Raw genomic sequence first — 27,858 nt, forward strand, 5'->3', positions numbered from 1 at the left:
GTGGCTGACTTTAACATTTTATAAAGAATATCTCTTTGGATTTGAGACTTTAGTCTTTGCAACTTTACAGATCTTCTTTATGCACCAAGAGCTTGTAACACTCCAAAGAGAAAGGAAAAATTTAAATCGCATCATATGACCCCTTTAATGTGATCCTAATATTTTATTTAACAACTAGCCTACATGTCGCCATTCTCACAGTTCTGTTTTAGGCTGAGATAATTGCACATTATTTGTCAGTCTCCCTCTAGTTCAGATCTAGCTGAAATAAAGAAAGTTTGATTTCTTCTGTTTTTAACTTAATGGGTAACTTCATAAGCTGGCCCCCAACTTGGTACAACATTTTGAGAACATGATCTTCAATGCACTTGATTTCATCATGTGAGTAGGCTACTATACAATTTAAAGTATAAACATGTATAATTATCATGAAATTAAGCACAAGCTTTATATAAATCTAATACAGTGAAGCTTCTGAAATATTGTTTTTTGCTGCTAGCTTGATGGCAAAAAAAATAAAAAATATATACAGTATATGCAAGCACAGTTTATTATATAGCATAAGTCTGTTAAGAAACCTCCAAAAGCTGACCAATCCATCATGAGGTTGTAAGTGGATCAATATTTAGAGTCCAAACCATGGGGAAATGTCTCAGTGGCTTAGAGATATGAGTATATCACCATCCATTAAGGCAGCTATTATCCGAATTGCAATGGATCACGTAATACTATAGTGGAGGGCAAAATATAGGCATGACAGAAGGTCTACAGTAGGTCTATATTCTAAACTGTTTTCTACAGCATTCAATATGAACATAAAATAGGGGAGCACATCACTTTCAAGGAGATAGGAAGCACAATGCAATCACTCAATACTAACCTCATACAGAGCACTTATTGTATATTATCCCCATGCTTTATTCAGTTATGCTGTGCAGTATTATGGGTTCAGATGTGTAGAGAAAGACTATTGTATCATACAAACAGTGTGGATTGCTGAATTGTGTTTACTGTTGAAACTAGGTTTAAACGTGACAGGCTGTGAGCACTACTAATTACAAAATAGTAAATTACACTGGTCTAGTCTACATTGAAAGATAAAGTCCTGGGAAAATAGTGGGAAATTCAGTGATAACAATAGATATAATCAGAACAGGTGTTCAAATACATTTTCAAAATATGTTTTATCATAACCATCTCATTGTACCATTGTATTTGCATAAACAATTTTCAGCATTTTGTAACTGTAGAAACCATGCTATACTGAAGTTATATATACTGTACACACCAACGTGAAAATTATGACTTAATATCTCTGAACTTAATTGTGTAGCAAAACAATAAAACATTAAATGAAATATTTCTCTCAGCTTTTACATTCACCGGATGACTATTGCTTCTTATTCTCCAGTCGAAGTTTCCACCACTTATGATTCTGTAAATAATAACAGTTCTTAAATTTAATACAAAATAATCAGTATAGGAATGATATATATTTGTTTGTAATTATATCAGGTCTCACCTTCTTTCCCGAGATGCTCGGTGAGTGTGGATGCATCTCATCCAAACTTGCATACGTGTTGCTGTCTGTAACTCGGATGTCCTCATAGGTGTTGCTCTCAGCTATGTGCTCATAGGTATTACTGTCACGTTGTTCAGGTATGTCTTGATAGGGGTTTTCTGCTAAAAGGTTATCGATGGGCTTTATACGGTTGTCATACTCTTGCCCGGGCTGGTCCTGCTGCCCAGCGCACACCACAGATGAGGTCTGGTAGAGTGGATTGGGCTGTAGGGCTTCTTTGTCATTATATGGCACTCGGCCACCACCACTATGGCGTTTTTTAAGATCGAGGACAGCATAAGAGCAGGAGGCTGTTTTGGGTGGCGCTAAAGGAGGTTGTTGAGGGGTGGAGGGCATAATGTTGCAAGAATTAGAGGTTGAAGACTGATTGTTTTCATCGTGGGGAGGCAACATTAATTGAGAGTTGTAGCCTTCTGTGTCCAAGGTATCACTTTTCCTGCCATTTACGCTCTCATCACCACCTGACCTTCCAGATGTCCTTGATTCTGAAAAGCTGTGTTGTTCTTGGGATGTATTTGTACCAGGAAAACCAGCGCTTAAGGAATTCCGAAGTCGTGTATTCTTCTTTGGCACTGGTGGAACTTTTGTACCCTAATGATTTATACAACACATACAAGAATTTCAAAACAAGATATGTAAAAAAAAAAAAAAAAAGTTTTGCACCCTAGAATTAGCCATGGTTACCAGAAAGATAGTAACCAAGGAAGCAGCTGACTTGGTTACCTGAGAAAGGCTGTTCCTGTCAATAGAGGTGGAGATTGCGAGTTTCCGGGCACTTTTAGAATACAGAACAGGAGGCGTGCCATGCGGGACATTGCTAGTTTGTTCCCATAAACTTCTTAGAGCCTTAACGCTAACACCCGCATTAACTCTGGGCTTATTTTGAACCACGTCATAAAGCTTGTTTTTGGCGTCCTTGAAGAATGACAAATAGGACATGCATTGTAAAACATTTCCTACTGTGCTGGTATTCTCTCTTTGTTTTCATCTATTTAAAGGTAAACTTGGTATTTTTTGTATTATTATGTTGTGCTGGCCAAAATGCCCAACACACACAGTTAACCATGATTTTTTTTTTCAAATCAAATCTGTCCAATAACAGGGGATTACTAACATAAATTGTGTGAAATTTGCCTGGTTATGAGATCAACTTCAAATAAAACCACTTTTATTAGGCTACTGATAATAAATAGATTCTTCTTCTAATGTGATTGAACCTGATTTTATTTCTTTATGTTAAACGTTTTAAATTAAGAATAATTACTGAGTGCATCTTTAAAAAGAATGATTGATACCTCTCCAACAGAGTCCATGTCTGTGTCGTATGAAGTCAGGTACTCTCCAAAAGGCTGGATTGATGTGGTTTTAAAGTGATTGATCAGCTCTGTGAGACTGTTATGAGTGGTGGAATCACCAGAAACGACAAACAGGCCAGTCTTAGTTTGATTTATCACAAAATGGCGACAACGATCCTGTCCTCTGTCAACATAAAGCATTAGACAAATGAAACAACTCAAAACACAGCAGCTTCAAACTGTTTTTAAAGGTAAGAACCATTAGCTAGTTGATTTTACCTCTACCCTGGGGGTTTTAACATAATATAGTATTTACTTAAAATGACTAAATTAGCTAAACTACAAACAAATGAGATCCTATGGTAGTGTTAACCAAAAAAAATCATTATTCTTACTTGTATGAAAGAATATACGCAATGGATTTTTCGCTGAGTCTGATAAGGAAGCAACCAACATTCTTGTCTTTGAGCTGATCTTCTGCTTCACTGCAAACAGCAACAGTTATCACAGTGCACCAGTGTGCAACTGCCTCAATTTACAATCATAAACATTTCCATCTCAGATGTCATAACCAAAAACAGACAGTATTTAATATGTTCAGATGGTTTTACAGCTCATGGTGAAATAGTTACCAAACCTCTTATCTATCAATAGTTCTTACTGTCTGGAGATGAAGCCCTGGAACCAGGGCGGAAAACTTCCATCACACAGGATGAGCACAGCCTGAGTCTCCACAAACCATTTGAGGATGTGCTCCCTCTGTTGCTCTCTGTCCATGGTGAGATCTCCCCCAACTCCCTCCATTCTTTCCATCTGCTTCTCATTTAATTTCTCAGATATCTTCATCTTCTGGTACAAGGCTGCCTCTATTTGCTCCATTGTGAGCATCTCAATCCGTGCACAAATGCACTGCGCACATCCAATAAAGCCCACTGTCCACTTTCAAGCATTCATAACATCACTCACTTACTGCAACAGGAAACAGGCACACTTCATTTGCTTAGTTTCCTCATACGTAAATGTGTGATCTTGCAAATGTAAAAGGTTCTATTGTTTGCGTTTATCTGCCTGTAGTCAATAATGACTTACTGGTTCAGTGTGATTTTGTTGCACTATCTATAGAAGGTTCTTCCACCTGAGTTTCAGACTTGTATAAATATCAAAGACTAAAAAGGTGGTTTAGATTTGGAAAACAGATTGGATCAGGAACTATACCCATTGCACATTTTTATAAACTGTATTAACATTTAACAAATGAATATGCTCATCTGGGGAAAAACGTTTCAGAGGCTTATTATTATTAATAAGAATTTTTGTGTTTCAGAATACCAATGTCAGATAGTTCACATTATTGCAATTTGCCTTGTTTTGATAGCAAAAGGAGCTGTGTGCCGAGCTGCAGTGGGTACAGGAAATGGTGGGTTCATTCCAGGTCACCTTCCCAAACTGTAGCTTTAGCAGCGTGTTTAATACTGATGTCAATGAAGCACTGAAAGAGTTGCTGAATAGATCCTGTGGAGGAGACCTGCTGACAGACAGCAATCTGGACCAGCAGAGATGACACATTAATAACCCACCATCCACTGATCACACATCGTTATATTAACATGGGCGAGTTAAATGTGCTGAAGATAATGTGCTGGGGAATATATACACCTGAATAAAAGCAGTTATGGTCAGTGGTCATGCAGAGAGAACTATATACATGAAATATGAAACTATTTTGTATGAGATTATTTATGGTTAACAGGTTAAATAAAATTAATGTTTTTTATACATTTATAGGGTCATTCCATCTCAAGTGTAAAGTTGGTTGCTTGTCCATTTTAATTTTCTATTTTTTTTGCACAAATACCTCTTGGTATTTCAAAACCATATATATATATATATTTTTTTTTAAATGTGCACTAGAGATCTTTTTTATTATTCCAACGAGCTAGGACTATCCTGAGCCGAGATATTGAGGTTTGCGTAAATGTTCGTATAATTTGTTGTGAGCCATGACACAAAGCCTGGCTGCTGTGATTAAACCAAGTTATGCAATACATGGAGCTAATCCATCAAAAATAAATACACAAAAATAAAACAAAATTGGTCAAGCAACTTCCATTGGACCACTTGAGATGGATTGACCCATATATATATATATACACACACACACACACACACACACACACACACACACACAGTTACGGCGTCGACAAGAGGCGTGCGGATCCATATGCAAAGCTTTTATTCTAGAACAAAGTCAAAACAAGCAAGGGTCAGACAATGGCAAACAGGTATATTGAGAGCAAGACACAAGAGTAGTCCAGCGAGCGGGCGTGGTCGATCTCCGGCGAACAGTCCAAACAGGGTAATCCAAAGGGTTAATCCGAAACACAGGCTATGGTCCAGGCGAGGGGCAAACAGTATTCGAACAGGGCGAGACGAGAGGGATAATCCATGACAAGCGAAAATCAGGAAACTAGACGTGACTAGACAAAGACAACTAGAAACTCCAACTAGGACCGGGAACTGGCTCTGTAAAGTAACTATAGATTACGGTAGCGATATGCGCTTACAATACTCGGCAGTGAATGGTTGTTTGAGACTGATTCTTATAGTGGGTGTAATGGGTAGCAGCTGTATGTGATAAGTTTCAGGTGAGCTTGTGATTAGTGCAATGGAGCATGGGAAATGTAGTCCAGGGTGATGTGTTACAGTCTGTGTGGTGTGAGAGTCAATATAATGGGAGGGCGACCTCTGGTGGCAAGTGGATGGAATTTCATGGACAGGATTCGGGACGCACATACACACACATAGGATTATAAAAGATTACTGTTTCTGAGTAAAACACTGTTTTAATGGTGCTACAAAACTATTTTTTCAATTTTGTCTTTTTGTCTTTTTTTCACTTTTATCTAGTATCAATATGAAACAAATCTGATCACTTTGAGTTGTAAAATCACAAAGCAAGATGCTTTTTGATTTAATATTATGTATTAGGTGTACAGTATTTAAATTTATGGTGCTTCCTTTATTTATATTATCTGATCAGAACATGTTGTCCGCCTTTGGTTATTGGTATACCAGATCAGATAAGGTTGAAATGGCAAATTAACCAAGCTTCTTTGATTAAACCCTGCTAATTTAGTGAATGTGCCTCAGTTTCATATTCGATTTTTATTTTGTCCATTTTTATACAGTCTATGCGAAACACTTGACAAATTTCTGGACCTTTATAAGGAAACACCCAAGCGAACAAAACTACATAAATGTTATAATAGATAAATGAAATGTGCACTGTTTTAAATTTATTTGTATTTTTTTAATGATTCCCAATTATTTATATTCACGATTTCTTGTATTTGTACAGGTTTTACATTTTTATTTCAATGTTGTAATTAGCAATTCATTTAATTTTATATTTGAACAGATTTGTTACGTGACAGCATTAATTAAAGTTTCTTAAGGGTCAAGATCTATGTTATCTGCATCTCCTGCGCTCCATCAAGCCACTCCCATAATATCTGTCAGCACTCAAATTAATGCACGACTCTATATTATCTGTATAGCATGTGTGTAAGACTCAATACAATTATGAAGTAATTATTTCATCACTAATAAATCTTTCAATGAGTAAAACTGGCTGTGTCTATAGTATTATAGACTACACAACATTATTTATATTATTTTCAAATAATATGGGACAGATTTTAAGTATCAACTCTGTCTAAAAAGATGCAATCTAATCCTGTAAACCTGCTCCCGAGCAGGTTAAAGCTTACAGACCTGTTGCTATGACAGCAACTCCGGGATGAGCTTCGAAGAACCAAACAATCCAAGACCATGCCAAATCATCAACAATCAAATCCAGTTAACTGAGTTAGCGACGTATGAAGAACGGCCCCCAGAAAGCATTCCGAAAAAAACACTTGTTTTCGCATTATTCTTTTAGGCCTACAGGAGGCAGCGTTCACCCCTTATTTACTATATTGGACGCACAGGCATGTCTTCCATGAGAAGTACTGGTTTTAGATGACAGGATCATATTGTGTTTGTTGTTGGGTAACTCTGAGGGCAGTCAGTGACTTATAGTGTTTGGCTGCTGTCCCTTATAAAGGTTTGGATCAGGATCAGGGATGATCCAGTGTTTTACTGCAATTAAAGAACAAACTATTGTCAGGTCTTGGGCAGCCTGTGCTAGCTCGTGGACTCTTCTGGTCAGTTTAAGCCTCACAGCAATTCATTCTTATTAAATAAGCTTAATTATCTTATTTTAGTGGCTTCTTTAGTCTCACAACCACATGATCCCATCTTTTATTAGACTCGGCGTGCGTGAACCCGCGCTGCTGTGTGTGTGATCAGATATTCTGAAGAATGTTTATCTGTGTGTGTGCAGTACAGATTAAGCCGGCCTTCTTTTAAACCATTATTTTTGTTAATTTGTAAAAAAAAATAAAAAATAAAAAAAAAGTTGCCCAACTAAAAATGAAACCTTAATTGCTTATTTACTTATTTAAATCATATACAATAGGCTATCAAATTAAATACATTACATAGTGGGAATATTGCGTTGGCTGTGTGTGTGTGTGTGTGTGTGTGTGTGTGTGTGTGTGTGTGTGTGTGTGTGTGTGTGTGTGTGTGTGTGTGAGAGAGAGAGAGAGAGAGAGAGAGAGAGAGAGAGAGTACTATTGCATCTCAAATCATTTCAAATAACGAACTACTCTAGGATATTGTGTGTGTTAAAGAATATATTTATTTTATAAATGTATGGTTACATATGTCGAGCCGCTCAGGGCTGCGAGCGCTGTTGTTCTGTGCAGTGGGTAATGAATGATAGGGAGGGACTAAACACTGAGCCTGCTGCTGCTGCTGCTGCTTATTTCACAGCAGCCGAGTCGTGAGGGATTGAGCAGCGCTGCTCTCCTCACACCCAACTCTCAATTTTTCACCCGTACCAGATTCTCAACCCAGCGATTACGAGCCTTTTCTGTCATGCACTGTCAGAGCAAGATTCCACCGATGGGTTTGGACTGCCTGGCCCAGGTCACCACGTTTCTGAAAGGAGTGACCATGCGGAACTCAGGGGCCGATGTGGTGGGAAGGAGGTTGGCGTCTGAGCTGCTGCTGGGATTGGCAGCACAACGAGGGTCACTGCGCTACCTGCTGGAGTGGGTTGAGATGGCCCTGGCTGCATCGGCCGGTGTCAGCAGCCTGGAGCAGAGCCAGGAGGGGCTGATGGGATACGACTGCTTCATGAACATTCTGACGCAGATGAGGCGTTCACTGGTACATGCTCACTAATACACTCATACACTGATACCAATGTGTTTGTTTGACATTGTTGGATGTTGTTAAATGACTGAATGTCTGGTGTTGTAGGGTTCATCTGCTGATCGCAGCCAATGGAGGGAGCCGACCCGCACGCCGGAGGGTCTCTGTTCCCTATACGAGGCTGCACTTTGTCTGTTTGAGGAGGTAAAATACAAATATAAATATATTGATGAATATTTGTAGTATAGATAAGAGGAGGCCATGTCAATTTGACGCATGAATCCCTCAATGAAAAACAGTTACAATGTGTGGTACTTTAATATATAACCCTGTGAAGCCTGACATTTAAAGGGGTCATATGATGCGATTTTTCCTTTCTCTTTGGAGTGTTACAAGCTGTTAGTGCATAAAGAAGATCTGTAAAGTTGCAAAGACTAAAGTCTCAAATCCAAAGAGATATTCTTTATAAAAGTTAAGAGTCAGCCACGCCTACCTAAAACTGCTCATTCTAACACGCCCCCACATGTCTACGTCACGATGTTGGAAGATTTGCATAACGCTGCCCAAATGTTCACGCAAAGAAAGAAGGCGTAACTTTTATTCTGGCTGTAGTATTTTTGCTGCCGCCATGTTGTGAATGCGCTGTGTGATTCGTTGTGAAAGCGAAACTACTTTGTTTGGCCTTCCAAAAGAGGACGATATCTGCTTCGTCATGCCTGGAGCTGATCCGTGCTGGTTGCTGAGGAAATGCATCAACTTTGCACTGTCGATCATCGAATCGGCTTTCACCGTGGATGAAGCGGAGTCCAGCTCGGGGTCGTCACATCACTCAGCCCGCCGGCCGTTCCTCACTTTATCCCCCGGCCTCTGCTCACTCAAGGCCGTTCGCGTTGTGACTGATATGATAAATAATAGTCTAAATCTATTTATTTATTTTTAGAAATAGAGCTATTTATTAAAACTTTAGATAAAATATTTTTAAAAATCTAAAAAATTGAAATTTTTTTTTTTTGTATCATATTTGATACATCATGCTTTTGTGGCTCATATAGTATGATATTGGAGAATATGAATCCACACTCGAAATCACCATTTTCAGAAACCCAATTGAGCAAAAATATGCAATTTGGTGCCGTTGCTGATATTTAAATGTAAAATATAATGCAGAACAATGATAACTGAGAGATGTACAAATAAACGTTCAGAAGCCTTATGTATAATATTTGATAGATTTTAAGGTGATTTTTCTAAAATGAAGTATGGATCATCCTTAAAGGGTTAGTTTACCCAAAAATGAAAATTAGCCCATAAATTACTCACCCTCAAGGCATCCTAGGTGTATATGACTTTCTTCTTTCAGATGAATCCGGTCGGAGTTAGATTAAAAATGGTCGTTGATCTTTCAAGATGTTTAATGGCAGTCAGCGGGTGTTGTAGTGCTTCAGTCCAAAAGAAGTGAAATAAAAAGCACCCATTAGGGGTGGAACGGTTCAACTTACTCACGGTTCGGTTTGTATCACGGTTTTAGGGTCATGGTTTCGGTGTGGTTCGGTATGTGATATGTTTAGGGAAAAACTATACTGTCAAATAAAAATAAAGAAAATAAATATAACTACAAGCAACAGCACAAATAGTATCAATACAATAGAGTAAAGATTATATTTGACTGTATAAATTAAAGATTAATCTTTATTAAAGTTACAAAACCTATTCAATCAAGAGCAGTGAGTGATTTCTTTGTTGTTGCCGTTTGATTAATATTAAGAAAGTGCTGTCACTTTAAGACACTGTAAGTATTGTTCAGCCCGCTATGTCTGCTATAGGATACTTACCAAGACGGGTGTTTTGACATAATCTTTGTGTGAATTTGTCCATTTAAACGCAATACTTCAGAGAGAGCTTAATATTTGCATGCGTTCTGAGGCGTGGGTTTGCGCGCTTCGGATGAGCGCACGCACAAATCTTCTCACTGTGCGCGCGAGCTTGCGTCCTCTGGCTTTTAAATGTTTAAACTGGCAAAGCTTCCATGAGTTTAGTTTAAACACAGATATCAACGCGTGTTGTTCAGGTCTCACCTGTGCACACGTGCTATCAGCACCCGGGTGATGATGGAATAAATGAATGCTCATATTCCAGCATTCGCATTGAACAGGAGTGAATGGTTTGTCCTCCTTTATTTTTTTATTTTTTTGTTGTTTTTTTTGTTTGTTTTTTTTTTTTCTTCGTTGCTGTTGTAATGTACTGGGAAGCCAGAATGCGCATTCCATCAACAGAAACATACATTAGCCCGAACCCTGTTTGTTTTACGTGTTATTTATAGCAAACCATATTACAGATGCATTGTCAGATTTAAGTTGAACCGCGGTCCTAGTGCGTGCCGAACCATGTGTGGAGAACTGTACGGTTTGATTTTTTTCCACGAACCGTTCCATCCCTAGCGCCCATCCATAAAAAAAATGGCCCGACGTCCTACGTCATCCGGCCGGAGCTGCTTCTGTGTACAACAGATTAAATTATTACGTTTTAAATATAGTTATTTTTCTTACAAAAACGCATCGATTCACTACAGGAGGACTTTGTTCACCCCCCTGAGCCGTGTGAGACACTTTTTTTATTATGGATGGACGCTTTTTATTTAACTTCTTTTGGACTGATGCACTGCAACACCTGCTGACTGCCATTAAACCGCTTGAAAGATCAAAGACAATTTTTAATCTAACTCCGACTGGATTCGTCTGAAAGAAGAAAGTCATATACACCTAGGATGCCTTGAGGGTGAGTAATTTATGGGCTAATTTTCATTTTTGGGTGAAATAACCCTTTTACCTAATTTGCTTCAGTCCAGTAAATGTTCATATTGAAATATTACTTATATTACAATATAAATATGATCCTTTACCTAATAAAAAATAGTAAAGATTTCACATCAAAAAGACGTGTACCACAATCTGAAGTGGGACATTTTTAGAATGATACTAAAAGACCTTTAACTTGCTAAAAAAGTATAAACTATTAGTCAGACAGAAGGCATGTAGTAGACTGTACTGTTTTTATCATGTTGATAAGGTAGAGGCCTTAAAATTGTACGTTTAAAAAATGATACCGTAGGTTTTATTGGGTTAAGAAAACAAAACTTTAAATGTTATCACCCTAGTTTTGTTTCAAATGTAGGATGTCTTTCATAAGGATTTTACACATTCAGTTTGTTCATGTTCTCAGGAGTCCAGTTGACCAATTGTAACGACCTAGAATAGAGTGAAATAGTTGTAATATTTGTTGATGTAATTTGCCAGCATAAAAGAGTCTTTGTTATTTTCTGTTTATTCTCTCATTCTTGAAAGGTAGGCAGCTGCTGCCAATGTTCAATGTATTACTAAAACAATACATGCAAATCTGGACCAAAAAAATTTTTTTTTATCAGTTTAGCCACAATATTATACTGTTGGGGTTTTGTGGGATTCTGTTCATATGCTTTGCAGCTAACTGCCCTTTCTTAAATAGTGTTGATTTCAGATTTTTATGTTACCCCCTAAGCCAGGGGTTTTCAAAGTCTAAGACAGTGGGCCTCCCTTTTGACACAACTTACAACAAATAAGCTAACCTTGCGATCCAGCTTGAATCACTCATGTGCTGCGCCAGTGGGGATTTAACATTTGACAGAAAAAGTAGTACTTCCTCACGCAAATCAAGAAGTCGTGATAGAACTCGAGACAGCCAGCGGACTTCGGTGTGCAGAAGCAGCTGTTTGTAATGCGCTCCCAGTTCATCGCATAAAATGTGGAAAAGACGAGCATTTAGAGGTCGTGCTTTTATCAGGTTGACAATTTTCACAGCTTCGTCCAGGACACTCTGAAGATCATTTGGTATCTTCTTGGCAGCTAAAGCTTGTCTATGGATTGTGCAGTGGGTCCACACGGCTCTCGGAGCTACCTCTTTAACCCTCGATATGAGACCACTGTGGCGGCCCGTCATTGATTTTGCCCCATCACTGCATATGCCACAGCAGCGTTCCCAGTCTATATCGTTCTTTCTCACAAATTCGTTCAATTTGTTGAAAATGTGTTCACCTGTTGTGTGGGTGGGCAAAGGACTACTAAATAGAAACTCTTCTTGAATGTCTACGTTTTTCATGTACCGCACATATGTTAACAGCTGAGCGCAGCTGGCCACATAGGTGGATTCGTCGATCTGGAGTGCAAAAAATGGGCTGTGTCTGACGCTGTCTAAAACTTGCTCCTTCACATCCTGTGCCATGTCTGAGATGCGCCGACTTATTGTGTTGTCAAAGAGTGGAACAGAATCGATCTTAGAAGCCGCTGCCTCTCCTCGCATCACGGAACATAGGTCTTTTGCTGCCGGCATAATTAACGTCTCTCCAATGGTATGTGCTTTGCCTGCCTTGGCAATATGCAATGCAACAATTTTTTTTCTGACCTTGAAAGGTTTGAAGTTTCTCTGGAAAAATTCTGGAGGTTTTTCTGCTACCTCAACATGCTTGGTTTCAAGGTGTCGTTGAAGTTTTGCGGGCCTCATGCTGTCATTAGCCAAAATATCTTGACAAACCACACATAAAGGTCGTGGTTCATCAGCTGGTCCTGTCCACGTAAACCCTAAACTCAAATACTGATCATCATATCGTCTTCTTTTGGGTTTAAGCCCTGAAGTTGAAGGCTTTGAATCGGGGGGGTCTCAGAAACCGCTCCATTGTATTATTAGGCATATACATATTGGCGGGCTTGTCAAACAGCAGCGAATTCACAGCTACGGCCTTCTGGGTGAAAAATGTTTTTCATATTTTTGACTTATTTTTTTAGTATCGTTTAAATAAAAACATTTATATATAATAAAAAATACATATAATAATTTAACTCAATAATTATATTTTGAATTTATTATAATTTCCCCGCGCCTCCCCTGACATGCTCTGGCGCCCCCCTGGGGAGGCGTGCCCCACACTTTGAAAACCCCTGCCCTAAGCCAATCTCTTTTTCAGATTATACTAAGCATCATCAGCAGGATAATTATTTGTAATTATTAAATCTTGGTTCATCTATGAAGAGAGCATGCACAGTATAACAAGGCTAGAACCTGACAATGAGGTATATTTTTACATTAATGAAAAAAGCTTGAGGTGGAAAAAACACTGGAGATCGGGTGGTGTGAGCTTTAGTACACTCATGTAATGTTGGCTGTGTTTTATTCATACTGGAAGCCAGAGGGTGCCCTTGCGCAGAAACTCCAAATATGACTCACAGATGTAATAGAACGTTCCAGGAAATTCCTAATATGGACAAAGGCATCCTGCTATCGAAATGCTGTAAATTACTGAACATGAAGACAATAAACACACGGCCACAGCAATATAAGAATAAAGTCTATTTATAATGTAATGTTAATTAACATAGCATTTATTATATTGTTGATGTTGTGGCGGGCCACCACAAATAAATCAATGAATGGGAATCACAAGAAATGGTTTATAAATAAATATAAATCAAATAAAGAGAAACCACTCACTGCTTTTGGCAGGACCACTTTAGCTGTAATAGGCCATTTCCAACCAAACATTGCCATAATTTTGATTATAGGCCTGCTTTTCAGTCAAACTCATTGAATCAGTCTTAATGTATGAATGCGTGTCAGTACAGACTTGAAACTTACAGTATATATTTTCCTTGAGTAATTTGTCCTCTGATTTCCTCTTGTCATCCAGTAAATCCTGTTTCAGCTGCCATTGTGCACAACTAGAAGAGAATTTCTGCTGCTTTAAGATACATGATATAACATGCTGCACAACAAATCTGTCCTGTTGTATCTAAAAATAGAAAATTATGAATATATATGATACCAAATTTTAATTTTAATTTTTCTCAAATTATCCTGTAGACTAGAATTGGGCCATGTGTTTGACACTGTCTTTTTTTAAATCGGTTTCATGATAGGTGTGTCGCATGGCTTCAGACTACTCAAGAACGTGCGCGAGTCCAGACAGTATACAGGCGGGTGAGGCAGCCATGGTATCTGAGACCTGTGAGGTCTATGTATGGGGCAGCAACAGCAGCCACCAGCTCGTAGAGGGCACTCAAGAGAAAATTCTCCAGCCCAAACTCGCTCCCAGCTTCAGTGATGCACAAACGGTAGAAAGCATTTTTCATTTTAACTATTCATACAGTGTCCGTGTTAATATCCCCCTTCATGCTCACAATCGATGCTTGCTGACTACATCTTGTGTCTTCAGATTGAAGCTGGCCAGTACTGCACATTTGTTATCTCCTCTGATGGTTCAGTCCGAGCGTGTGGGAAGGGCAGCTATGGGCGCCTGGGACTGGGTGACTCAAACAACCAGTCCACCCTTAAGAAGCTGACCTTTGAACCTCACCGTGCCAATAAGAAAGTTTCATCATCCAAAGGCTCAGATGGGCACACATTAGCCTTCACCAGCGAGGGAGAGGTGTTCAGCTGGGGTGATGGAGACTATGGCAAACTGGGTCATGGCAATAGCTCTACCCAGAAATACCCCAAACTGATACAGGGCCCTCTACAAGGAAAGGTACTATATTCATGCAGTAGTTATGCATCACTTGAGCTTTTTGAACACTCAGAATGGATCTGTGTGTTTAAATTATTAATGTCTTCTACTGCTTGTGTGTGTTTGTTTGTTTGTTTGTAGGTGGTGGTTTGTGTATCAGCAGGGTATAGACACAGCGCTGCAGTGAGTGAGGATGGAGAGCTCTACACCTGGGGAGAGGGTGACTTTGGTAGATTAGGTATGCAATTGTCTATATATATTTTATTTTCATAATACACATTTGTTTAAAAAAAAAGTTACTGCTTTCAACATTAATGGCTGCTGAAAATTCAGCTTTGCCATCATAGGAGTAAAATACATTTTAAAATATATTAAAATATTAAATGTTTATCTTTAGGTAATAATACAATTTTGCTATATTACTCTTTTTACTGCATTTTTTTAAAATCAAATAAATGCTGAAAAATATGTCTTTAGTCTTTATATATAATTGTATATATATTTAGCAATCACATAATTTATTACCTGGCACAAAGGGATTGGCCTGCAGTTAACAGCCAATTAGCTTACTTGCTCAACATTTAAAAAGTCTGATTCAGTGTTCACTGTAAGCTGGTCCTGCAGCGTGCTATCAGAGTTCCTCTGAAATCCTCCACCTCCCTCAGCTCCACCTGTCTAGATCTGCTAAGGATTTTATGTATGCCTATTTATGCAGTAGTAGCTTATCTTGTGTGCTCACAGCAGCATGCCAACAGATTGGCAGTAGTGAGTCCATACTTGCTCTGCAGCCACAGTGACCGTAGCGGACCTAGTCTGCTAAGACCAAATACATTAACATTGTCATATCCATTAAAATGCAAAAACTTGTCGTGATTAAAATAAAATTGTTTAACTAATGCACATAATATTTTATCTTGCTCCATTTTGTGTTGACATTTGTGTGTTTGTGAATCATTGATTATGTTTGTCTACACTTGTAGGTCATGGCGACAGTAATAGTAGGAACATTCCCACGCTAGTTAAAGACATCAGTAATGTAGGTGAGGTGTCCTGTGGAAGCTCCCACACCATTGCGCTGTCTAAAGATGGACGTACAGTCTGGTCCTTTGGAGGTGGAGACAATGGTGAGTTAACCTACATCACTTGTTCTACTGAAGAGACATTTGAGACAGTCCTTTTCATGGTGTCAGGCACCCACTATGCATTTAAGCCAGCAGCTGCATCTAGATGTGCTTGAGTAATTATCTAGTAATTATTGTTTGTGAAGTTGCTGTATATGTGATGATAAAGATTATGGAAGACAATTACACCTTAATATTTGTTTGTCTGCAGGGAAACTGGGTCATGGTGATACCAATCGTGTGTATAAACCCAAGGTGGTGGAGGCGCTCCAGGGAATGTTCATTCGCAAAGTATGTGCTGGCAGCCAGTCATCTCTGGCCCTCACCTCTACTGGTCAGGTATGAGACATTGCTAAGCCAGAAATGATTAAAGTGCCCCTATTATTCCATTTGTGAAATGTTGCTGTATGTGAATGTAAACTACCTGCAAAGTTGTGAAGCCGACAGTGCACGGTAAATAAAGTTATTGTCTCTCAAAAAAAGAACCGACTCTGAATCACCTAAAAGAAACTTCAGGAATTCGAATCCAACTTCCGTGATGGCTACACGTCACTGGGTAACACATTTGCATAATGCCTGCCTGTTCTACATTGGCAGGCCGCGAACAGTGCCCTGAAACAGTGTAGCATTTCCGTGTGGTAAACATCATGTCGAGAAGAAGCTGTGTCCTACGCTGTGAAAGTAATAATGTTCAACTAATGCAGAAATGTATAATACTACCTGTCATACTTTGTGGCAGCAGAGGTTTTCACCTTCTCTTGGCACTCTGATACAGTTCCCACACATGTCGTGCACCTAAATAAATTCTAACAATGATGCTGCATTTACGTCTTATAACTACCACAAACTAAGTTGACACTTACCACTGAGAAACATCCTGCTTCAGTCGTGCTTGCGAATCAGTGTCTGGTTGATCAACTGAATCATCATGATGATTGCTTTATCATCGACTCGGGCTCGATTTTATAAGGTCAAATCAATACCATTTTTTCTCTCTATACATTCTCTCCCTAGCTGTCGTTCAGTTATGCCAATGGGTGTTTAGTTTCTGATACACGCTGTCCGCGTTAGATCCGTAACAAAGGACTGGGCCATCTGACCAATCAGAGCAGAGTAGGCTCACGGAAAGGAGGGGTTTAAATAGACTGAATCTTAGAACTGCTTCGTATGAATCATTTACGAATCATTGAGAAATGTGGTGAAATTGAATGTATATTATGAGAAAACGAAAGTGTTTTTTGACCTTGCATGCATGAACCTTACAAAGGGCATATTGATTATAGATTACAAAATTAGGGGCAATTATAAGTTCATGTTGATTGATCATTTTAAACCCACTGTTATCTGTGTTTATTGTGCAGGTTTACTCTTGGGGCTGTGGTGCGTGTCTTGGCTGTGGTTCATCGGAGGCCACTGCGCTAAGGCCAAAACTGGTCGAGGAACTTGCCACAACCAGAGTGGTAGACATCTCCATAGGAGACAGCCACTGCCTTGCTTTATCACATGGTAAGGGATCACTGCAAACCCACTGAATTGAGTACACAAAACTAATAGCTTTATCTGGTATGCTTAAGTGGCTGGTAGTGAAACAACATGAAAATTCAATTAAAATGAGGCTGTAAGGGATGGAAGTACAGTGCTTTCAGTGGATTGTACTATTGTTTAACAGCATGCCAGTTGTTCAGCAGGCAAAATGGCTTTAATAAAAAAAATTAGTAGACAAAAACTAGGTTTGAAAGTTTTGAAAATTACATCTTAAAATTATGGTTTCATTTTCATCTGTGTTATATTCAATATGGCGTCTAACCTGACTACGGTCTATACAGTGCAGTTAGTTTTGTGATCCTCGTTAAATATTCTCACTTTAATATTTTCACTTTCAGTGTATTGCATAAAGCATTATAGAATTCTATTGTAAACTCCGTAAACAATGGCTGGTGATTAGGTGCGTTGGCTTTGTGAGTCTTCTTTGGGCTGTACTGTAAGTGTAAGGGTTGTGTAAACTGTAGTTTGTGATAGTGGAGAGAGAGAGGGTGGTCAGATTAGTAGCAGAAGGGTATGTGCTGAGTCAGACTCAGATAAGGTGAAGCAAGGGGGCCTCACACATGATGTCACAGAAAATTTTACGCTGTGTACTTAAACAGAACCGTTCATGTGCATTGCGAAATGGTCAAGTGATCTTTTAGGGCATGCTACTGTCACACATCTGCTTTTCAAAATGCATAAGTGAAATGTGACTCGTAAAATTACATGCTAATATGCTGAATAGTTGCTCTTTCATTTAATTTTTTTTGTGGATGTTTTTGTTACAGACAATGAAGTGTATGCCTGGGGGAATAACTCAATGGGTCAGTGCGGTCAAGGGAATTCCACTGGCCCCATCACCAAACCCAAGAAGGTGATTGGTTTAGATGGAGTGGCCATTCAGCAGATTTCTGCTGGCACCTCACACAGCCTGGCTTGGACTGCCCTCCCGAGAGACAGGTTAGCAAGTCTGTTAAACCCCTTTTATTATCTTTACCTTTACCTACATAATTACACAATATATTTCATATGCATTTGTGCCATTAAGTTGATTCCTATGGCAAGAAGTTTTTTTTTTGTCTTTTGTTTTATTTTTCTTATTCTTTTAAATTTCCATAACTTAGCTTGTTAATCTTATGTGTATGTATACAGGCAGGTGGTGGCTTGGCATAGGCCATACTGTGTGGACCTAGAAGAAAGCACTTTCTCTCACCTGCGCTCATTCCTGGAACGATACTGTGACGGTATCAACAACGAGATCCCACCTCTGCCTTTCCCATCTTCCAAGTGTGTGTTCTGCCACCACCATTGACTTTAGTCAGGGTAGCACCATATTTAATTATTGACAGGAATGAAAATGAGGCTGTGAGAAATAGAAGTATAGTGCATTGAATGGATTGCACTGTTGTTTAACAATAGCATGAATGGCTTTCTGAAAAAAAATGTATTAGACAGAAACTCTATAAAACAGTTTTGAAAGTTGTGAGCTGATGTAGGACCTTTATACAGTCCGTGCCATTGTAAAGGCAGTACATATCTCCTTCACAGCCTCATTTTCATCTGTGTAAAATTCAATATGGTGTCTAACCTGACTAAGGTCTATAGACAAGTGAAGCCTGCTTTGTTTTTTAAATCCATTAAATGTCACTGGAGAATTAATGCTGCTGCTAATGTTGTTTATTTGAGATCAAGTTTCAATTGATTTTTTTCTAAACCATCCTTAAGGTTATTAAATATTAAGTGTGTGTATTCCTGCACCATGGAGGGAGTAAATTTGTTTTTGGGCCAACAGGGAGCATCATAACTTCTTGAAACTATGTCTACGGCTCTTGTCCAATCACCTGGCTCTAGCGCTGGCGGGTGGAGTGGCCACCAGTATCTTGGGACGGCAAGCGCGGCCACTCCGTAATCTGCTTTTCAGACTGATGGATGCATCAGTGCCGGATGAAATCCAGGAAGTCTGTGTTTGCTTGTGTTTTTCCACATATTTGTTGCTGTGATGGTTTACTGTGGCCTGTATGTTTCTCTGATCGATGTTTGCATTTTGTAGGCTGTCATCGAGACTCTGTCCGTGGGAGCGACGATGCTGCTGCCGCCTCTGAGAGAAAGAATGGAGCTACTGCACTCGCTACTTCCTCAAGGACCAGACCGCTGGGAGAGCCTCTCCAAAGGACAGGTACGAGTTTGTGCCTGTTTGTATAGAGCAGTTTAAGTTAACTTACAAAAGCATCTGTCAGTCATATGGGTGTGTGTTTTTTGTCACAGAGGATGCAGCTGGATATAATCCTCACTAGTCTGCAGGATCACACCCATGTGGCATCTCTGCTGGGGTACAGCTGTCCTCCAGACACCTCTGAGACTCCCGCTCTACCCTCCGACTCTACGCATGTTTCTGGCATTCATTCTGATACACATCCTGACACACACTTGGCAGAGATCCTCATGAAAACTTTACTCAGGAACCTGGGCTTTTATACGGTCAGTTCTGCAGATTAAAATCTCGAGGCCCTGTTTGCGCTGTCAGACAGCTTTGTGTTATCTTTATCTTGATACACTCGCTTAGGTTAAATGATCATGTTGCCATATAAACATTTAGTCAGTAATAATAAAAGTTTCAGACTTTTAGACAGCAAAAAGTGCTTGCTTCATTTCGAGACTGTCATCACTAAATGTAACGATAATGTGCAGTTTAGTAAGTGACTCAGATGTTGATTCAGTGACCACTGATTCATACAATAAAACAATTTGTCAGACTGATTCGTACCAGTGACTATAGTTTTTGAATCTGTTTCTGTGATTCATTAAACTAATCACCTCATAAGACTCATGTGTTTGTTAGTCAATACGCTTGCCTATTTCTGCATGCAACCTACAAAGACAACTCAAAAGAAATAAGTTTTTTTGCCATTATTTTGCCGTACAAATATTTTATATATATACTCTGTATATTTTGGTAAAATATTATTTAATTTGCTGTGGTGAACGTCAACCCGATATTTTTGAGAGCAAGGGCATGCAAATTGTTATTTTCAGTGAGGTTCCACTAGTGCTCTTATCAGCCTAGTGCATCTTGGTCAGGTAAAAAGGTAAACACTATCTTAAATGAATGTAAACAGATTCAAGAGGATAAAAAGGAAATGGGTCACCATATTGTATGTGTATTACACTTACAGTGTAAATGCAACATCTGATATACATTTCTGATTATCTTCTCAACCTGTTTTCCTGTGTGCATGTGTGTTAACCTAACAGGACCAGGCATTTGGAGAGCTGGAGAAGAACAGTGATAAGATCTTGCAGGGAACATCTTCATCTGATAGCAGCCAACCAGCTCACCTCCATGAACTGCTCTGCTCTTTACAGAAGCAACTACTAGCCTATTGCCATATCAACTGTGTTACAGAGGTACATACACAACCAAATACATATCCACACACAAATTTCCATCTTGGAAAGATCATGCATTTTATTGGGTCTGAGTGGGCTGATTTTCTTCCATATGTTAATCTGTGTTTTTCAGAGTTCCAGTAGTGTGGCACTCCTCCACAAACACCTGCAGTTATTATTGCCTCATGCTACAGATATCTATAATCGCTCTGCAACTCTTCTGAGAGAAAGCTCTGGTAATGGCAGCGTGCGTGAGAAGCTACAAGGTATATCAATGTACACACACATTTAAGCTAGACTCATTTATTATCTAAATGTTAATGGACCTGCTAATTTTTTCCCTGTGCTTGGTTGTGGTAGGTGTGATCTACATGTCTGCAGCGGGCAGTATGCTGTGTCAGATTGTGACGTCTTTGCTGTTGTTGCCTGTTTGGGTGGCGCGGCCGCTGCTCAGCTACCTCTTAGACCTGCTTCCCCCTCTTGACTGTCTCAACAGACTTTTGCCTGCTGCCACACCTCTGGAGGAACAGGAGCTGCAGTGGCCACTGCATGGTCAGACTTTCACATTCATATGATAAATAGCTAATTTAAGTTTAAATTTACAATGCACACACACACACACACACACACACATATATATATATATATATATATATATACATATATATATATATATATATAGAGTGGATACTGAAAGTATACAGACCCTTTTATTTTTCTCACTCTTTTATTGTGTGCTGTGTGTACATTAATGAGGAAAAAAATTAACTTAAATGATTTTAGCAAATGGCTGCAATATAACAAAGAGTGAAAAATTTAAGGGGGTCTGAATACTTTCCGTACCCACTGTATATAATGAAGAGTTCAGACGCGAAAGCCTCTAAGTGCCATCTGAAATTTTCTTCTAAAATTAAGATTTTTATCAGGCTCCTAATTTTCAGTAATTTTACTTTACTGGCAATGTATAGGTCATTTTCTATGGCATTAAAGTGAAATAAATGAACATAAATATAGGAGTCTGATAAAAAACTGAAAAACACAAAATGCAAAAAAGTAGGTGCATTTTGAAATCAACTTGTACTTTATGAAATTAAACATCTATTTGAATAACTGACAGGCAAGTAATTGCACAAAAATTATAAATAGTATAAATAAACAATAAACAACATAAATATCAAGCAGAGTCACAGTCACTGACTGTGAAGCAGTCAGTCAAGTTTACATTATTTTGTAAACTGATTTTCACTTTAATAAAAAAATATATAATAAACACGATTAATGTATCAATTTAAAAGAATAAAGCAGTGGTTGCCAAACTGGGGGGCACGGCAAGGCTAAGGGATAGTTAGGGCCCTATGAAATCCGTTTTATTTTTTCCTAAATTCCGTTTTATTTTTTTCCAAATTCCGTTTTTTCCATTAAAAATTTTCTTGACTCCTTTTTAATAGTTAAAATTAAATTTTATTAATTAAAAAGCATGTCTAATTAATTAAAATCATTAAACGTATACATTTTCACATCAAATTATTAAAAGTTTAACAAAAATTACATGTTTAGGGCCCTATGAAATGTTTCATTTTTTCTCACCATGTTATTTATTGTTACCAAATTCTGTGTTTTAGCATGTCTAATTATTTGAATGCATAAAAAAATGCATGAATTTTTTTTCCCCCTCAGAAATTCTGTGTTGTGTTTTTTAAATATTTCTGGTTATCAAATGAAGGCATAAAATATTAATTTAATTTAATTTATCATTTATCTTTTAATTATTGAAAATTATTACAAAAAACTAGATTTTTTGGCAAACAAAGGGGATTTACTATTAAAATTAAAACATGGAAGAAATGTTTTGTGTGATTTATTCCTTGAAAAATAATGTTTGTTTCATTTTAGTAGTATTAGTAGGCTATGTACATTGTACTGAAAAATAGTTATAGGCAAAATGTCTTCAAATCAAACCGGACTTTTATTTTGACGGGTTGCCGTGAATACCTTTACAGTTCTGTGCGTGTGATATGACGCTAGTTTTACTCCAGTCAAATGCTAAAATGGTCATGAAGTGACTCTCAGAGCAGTTCTGGAGATGTTGCTCATGTGTTTACGTTAAACTGTGAATTCTATTTTTATGACTGGATAAAGACTACACTGCGTAATTTTCCCTCTTATCATGCGGCCACTTGCCTGATGTAACATAAAATATCTTACATACCACCACTTGTGAACGAGCCAGTGTAATGAAAATATATCTAAAAGGTCTGCGTGAGGATATCGTCAGGTTCTCGCAAGACCAGTCAGATCTCGCGAGACACATCGGATCTCGCGAGATCTTGTACCACGAGATCTCGTCACACCGCTAATAATTTAACATGGTACAGATCTTGTGTTTTTAGCATTTTAATAAACTTTAAAGAGCTTGATCTTTAAAGAAAATCATTGTTACCAATCTTGCGTGCCCCATGGTAATTTGCTCGGGCCCCTTCCTCCTTTTTAAGAGCCACTCAACACTCAAAAACCACTCATCTCTCATTCAGTTAAACTTCTGAAACTTTAATCGATAATTTTAAGCGATAAGCTTTAATTGATAATTTAGTCATATTTCTCACCATGTTATTTATTGTTACCAAATTCTGTGTTTTAGCATGTCTAATTATTTGAATGCATAAAAAAATGCATTAATTTTTTTTTCCCCCTCAGAAATTCTGTGTTGTGTTTTTAAATATTTCTGGTTATCAAATGAAGGCATAAAATATTAATTTAATTTAATTTATCATTTATCTTTTAATTATTGAAAATTATTACAAAAAACAAGATTTTTTTGGCAAACAAAGGGGATTTACTATTAAAATTAAAACATGGAAGAAATGTTTTGTGTGATTATTCCTTGAAAAATAATGTTTGTTTCATTTTAGTAGTATTAGTAGGCTATGTACATTGTACTGAAAAATAGTTATAGGCAAAATGTCTTCAAATCAAACCGGACTTTTATTTTGACGGGTTGCCGTGAATACCTTTACAGTTCTGTGCGTGTGATATGACGCTAGTTTTACTCCAGTCAAATGCTAAAATGGTCATGAAGTGACTCTCAGAGCAGTTCTGGAGATGTTGTTCATGTGTTTACGTTAAACTGTGAATTCTATTTTTATGACTGGATAAAGACTACACTGCGTAATTTTCCCTCTTATCATGCGGCCACTTGCCTGATGTAACATAAAATATCTTACATACCCCCACTTGTGAACGAGCCAGTGTAATGCAAATATATCTAAAAGGTCTGCGCGAGGATATCATCACGTTCTCGCGAGATCTGACTGGTCGCACATCGGATCTCGCGAGATCTCGTCACACCCCTAGTAAACAGTATTTGAAGGGATTAGTCCACCCAAAATGAAAATTCTGTCATCAGTCTTCTGTGGAACGTACGTAAAAGAAGATATTTTGAAGAATGTTGGTAACCATTCAGTGAATAGGAAGTCAATGGGAAAGGAAAAATGCTTGGTCACCAACATAGTACCACAAGAAGTACCACTGTTCCACAAGTACCACAGAAGAAATTAAGCCATACAGGTTTGGAAAGACATGAGAGTGAGTAGATGATGACAATTTTTGGGTGAACTGTCCCTTTAAATCTGTAGAAATTCTACAGAAGTATTTAAGTGTACAATAGAATTTATATAATTTTAGGGTTTTTGCAAATAAAAAATTAAATAAAGATAAATGCATGTTTGTAGATGTAAATATGATCATCTTCTCTCTCCTGCAGAGCGCACCATGGCCAGACACGAGGTGCGAGAGGTGGAGCAGAGACAGACACGGGACGGCTTGCAGAGACGGACACGGGACGGCTTGCGGAACTCTCCTGCATTGCCTGAGATTGAGGATCTGATCATCATCTATAACCGTGTGCCCAAGACTGCCAGCACCTCCTTCACCAACATTGCATATGACCTGTGCGGAAAGAACCGTTTCCATGTTCTCCACATCAACACCACCAAGAATAATCCAGTCATGTCTCTGCAGGACCAGGTAACATGTCCATTACATTACATTCAGCTTATGGCACTTTTCCGCTTGGGTTGGGCGATGTCTACCAAATTGGCATCGGACGATGTCTACAGTGAAACATCGTGATGGACGATGACATCGGGGGTTGGGGGGGGCGGGGTTGTTGATTTGGCCCTTGGATCAACTAAAGAGCCCACACACAGCTTGTGGACAAACATGCAGGATTATGCCATCAGCAAGGGTAGGACACAAAAATAGAACATATATTGAGGATTATGGAAGGAGTATTATAAATGCTGATTAGCTTTACCTAAGTGCTAAGTGCTTGCATAATCTCAGAAGTCACACATTAACCTATGCAGACTTTATAATGGCTCCCACCCACAGTGAAATTTCACTAGTCCAAAATCTCACTACACACCACTTGTCTTGTTGCACCTGATTAGGGTTTTGTGCCAGTTGTCATTTATTTTAAAGGATTAGTTCACATCCAGAAGATGTGATGTCATCCAAGATGTTCATATCTTTCTTCCTTCAGTCGAAAAGAATTTAGATTTTTCTCCATATAATGGACTTCAATGGGGATCAAGGGGTTGAAGATCCAAATGGCAGATTCAATGCAGCTTCAAAGGGCTCTACATGATCCCAGTCGAGGAATAAGGGTCTTATCTAGTGAAACAATGTCATTTTCTAAAAATTGTTTATTCTGGAAGTGAATTAATCTTTTAAATAAAGCCATTTGTGTTTCTGAAAGCTGTTTCTGAATGTAGAATTAACAATAGCATGAATGGTTGTCATATTTAAGCTTAGATCCCTGTCATGTGGCAAAGTATTTTTCCATAATTACTGCCTTAGGTAACAGTTAAATAAAAATTGACATTCATATCCTCTGTTATGTTACAGCTGTCCGTAAACCAGATCTTTTTGGTGCAAACTATTCTAACTATGGAGTTATTGGACTTTATATAAAGTTATTGGTTGTTAAAAGCAGAAATAATTTTGCCATTAGCATTAGAACTTTTCATTTGTGCAACATCAAATCTTTGATGGCATTACATGTTAATTTAGTCTTGTGTGTGTTTGTGTAGATTGGGACAGTGCATCATTGCTGAATGAAGCTCTGTTAGACACAGTGACCCGCTTTGTACTTGCTGTCCTGCTGAAACACACAGGGCTGCTGGGACAGGCGTGTGGAGAAGGGAGGTATGACATAATATTCTACATAACTTCAGAGAATACTACACTGTGGACACTACTAAAGAATTTCTTTCCCATTTTCTGACTTCCTTCAGATATCAGCCATGTAAACTCTTGGCAGAGGTGTATCGCAGTGTGTATAAGGTGCGGAATCGCCTCTTGGCTTGCAAAAACATGGAGCTCATCCAGATCCGTTCGTCATCACGAGAACGCAGAGTATGACTTTTTTTATTACAAATTAAATCTTGAATATAACCGTAGGATTTTTAAAGAAAAATGAAGAATAATCCATTTATTTGGGTGAATTATTCCTTTAAGATCCTTGAAAAATCCTAGAATTTTAATGTGGTCAGATTTTTGGGCCTCATTATATGTAAAGCCATTTCTCCTCCTGTGTGCAGATCTCTGATAACGTAGACTCTGTGGAGATGGACCCACAGGAACACTCTTTCACCCGAACTATAGACGAGGAGGCTGAGCTGGAGGAGAGAGACAGAGAGAGAGAAAGAGAAGAGGGTCATCAGGAGCAGGAAGATGATGAGGAGGAAAGAGAGCATGAGGTCATGACCGCAGGAAGTGAGTTCTGACACATTTGTGAATAGGGATGCAGCGATTAACCGGTTTCGCGATTAACCACGCTTTAAAACGTCACAGTTAATTATTCGTAAAGGTTCTGCTAAACCGAGTGTTTCTGTTACACGGAACGGAACTGTTGCAGCTTGTGCTAAATGGAAACAAAGTTACACTAAAGGTGCACCAGCTTAAAATTACGTGCTTATCAGAGACACGGAGGCTACTACACGCATTAGATTAACTGTGACAGTCGAAATGCTTGTCGATAGTGTGGGACCATTTTGCGTACACCAAGAATGACCAGGGTGTCATTTAAATATTGCTGTAAAAAACTGCTGCTAAAGAGCAAACACATTAGGGATAATGCACGGCTAGCTGTACATTGAACAATTTTAATGCACGACATGAAGGCAAGAAAAACCTGACGCGAAGCTACGGCTCGTTAGCTCAGCATTCTGCCCGCTTCAGATCAGAAAGAGATTAAATAGTGCGGTAAGATCACATTTATTTGAATTAATTCATTATAACATTTAGCTACTTGAATTAATTATTCGATTGAGAGAGAGAGAGAGAGGTGACAGTTGCCTACCTGCGTGTGTGCATCTCTCCAGTAGGCTATTTAAACTATTTTATTAATAAAAGTCGCGGGGCAGCATTCTCAAGAAGTTTATGTGCTCCTGAATGTTTGTACACGTGCGCAGCGCCATCTCCAATTTCACAAACCAAAATAATAGACATGATTTTCTCAGGCCACATGTAAAATCATATGAATTATTATAAAGGTTATTCAAATTAATATGTATGGTTGACAGTTGATTACAATAATATTTCAGTTTATTTCCATCATTAGTAACAGTTTATAAAGTTATATATTAATAATACTTCATTAACTTTGTTATTTACTATCCCTGTTGTAGTAGTATTCATAATATTTTTTTTCACCATGTTTCCAAATTCTCTACCCCAGGTCCAAAAGAAATGTAAAGAATGAACTGAAAACATTAAATACTTTTGTGATCTATTTCCATTTGTTATTTTCAAAAGAGAAATACTGTCATGGATGTTTACAGAGCAGAGGATGTTTACCTTTTTAAAATTCCAATAGGAGAGATGGACTTTTCTTTGTCTTTTGTTTATTATTATTTTGTGCTGTATTGTTGGTTACTGTGCTATTTCTGTTTCAAAAGCCAGCAAAAAAAATAACACTTTAATATCTAAAGAGTGTTCATGTGATTTTATACATTACAGTTCTCCAGACTCTTCTGCTGATTGGTTTGGGGGACGCTTGGCTCGTGAGTGTTTATACAGCTCTCCACAGTCCTGCGAGGAGTCAGACCTCGATCTGAGCCATTCATTCAGACTCCATGCACTCATCGAGAACATGGTGAA

At 38.4% G+C, this 27,858-nt stretch overlaps 2 protein-coding genes across 2 annotated transcripts in view; one reads left to right on the forward strand and one right to left on the reverse strand.

Moving 5' to 3' along the window:
- Positions 1-1,372: 1,372 nt before the first annotated feature.
- sh2d7 (SH2 domain containing 7) lies at positions 1,373-3,765 on the reverse strand. The gene is made up of 7 exons (XM_016282742.1): positions 3,539-3,765; positions 3,273-3,362; positions 2,878-3,061; positions 2,306-2,497; positions 2,044-2,173; positions 1,523-1,995; positions 1,373-1,435 (listed from the first exon to the last, which is right to left on the reverse strand). Exons 1-7 carry the CDS (start codon positions 3,763-3,765, stop codon positions 1,391-1,393), a joined length of 1,341 nt encoding a protein of 446 aa, XP_016138228.1. The 3' UTR covers positions 1,373-1,390.
- Positions 3,766-6,459: 2,694 nt separating this feature from the next.
- Positions 6,460-27,858, forward strand: part of LOC107594191 (probable E3 ubiquitin-protein ligase HERC1) — a 55,255-nt gene continuing 33,856 nt past the window's right edge. The window contains 23 exon segments of the mRNA XM_016284157.1: positions 6,460-6,464; positions 7,722-8,151; positions 8,245-8,340; positions 14,079-14,273; positions 14,375-14,686; positions 14,807-14,903; positions 15,646-15,789; positions 15,998-16,125; positions 17,148-17,292; positions 18,099-18,270; positions 18,463-18,597; positions 19,103-19,268; positions 19,361-19,486; positions 19,576-19,788; positions 20,563-20,715; positions 20,831-20,963; positions 21,058-21,249; positions 24,458-24,720; positions 24,859-24,940; positions 25,788-25,902; positions 25,992-26,112; positions 26,298-26,480; positions 26,482-26,516. Coding sequence (XP_016139643.1) covers positions 6,460-6,464; positions 7,722-8,151; positions 8,245-8,340; positions 14,079-14,273; positions 14,375-14,686; positions 14,807-14,903; positions 15,646-15,789; positions 15,998-16,125; positions 17,148-17,292; positions 18,099-18,270; positions 18,463-18,597; positions 19,103-19,268; positions 19,361-19,486; positions 19,576-19,788; positions 20,563-20,715; positions 20,831-20,963; positions 21,058-21,249; positions 24,458-24,720; positions 24,859-24,940; positions 25,788-25,902; positions 25,992-26,112; positions 26,298-26,480; positions 26,482-26,516 — 3,641 coding nt within the window.

This window comes from Sinocyclocheilus grahami, unplaced genomic scaffold (assembly GCF_001515645.1).
Source record: "Sinocyclocheilus grahami isolate Dianchi unplaced genomic scaffold, SAMN03320097.WGS_v1.1 scaffold10.1, whole genome shotgun sequence".
Taxonomy (NCBI): Eukaryota; Metazoa; Chordata; class Actinopteri; order Cypriniformes; family Cyprinidae; genus Sinocyclocheilus; species Sinocyclocheilus grahami.

Excerpts from the sequence above, each read along its gene's own strand:
- sh2d7 (XM_016282742.1), bottom strand. The coding sequence starts at position 3,765 with ATGCTCACAATGGAGCAAATAGAGGCAGCCTTGTACCAGAAGATGAAG. Across the intron at positions 2,498-2,877 it reads ACATGGACTCTGTTGGAGAG|GACGCCAAAAACAAGCTTTA; the intron begins GTATCAATCATT and ends TCATTCTTCAAG. Across the intron at positions 1,436-1,522 it reads CGAGCATCTCGGGAAAGAAG|AATCATAAGTGGTGGAAACT; the intron begins GTGAGACCTGAT and ends TATTATTTACAG.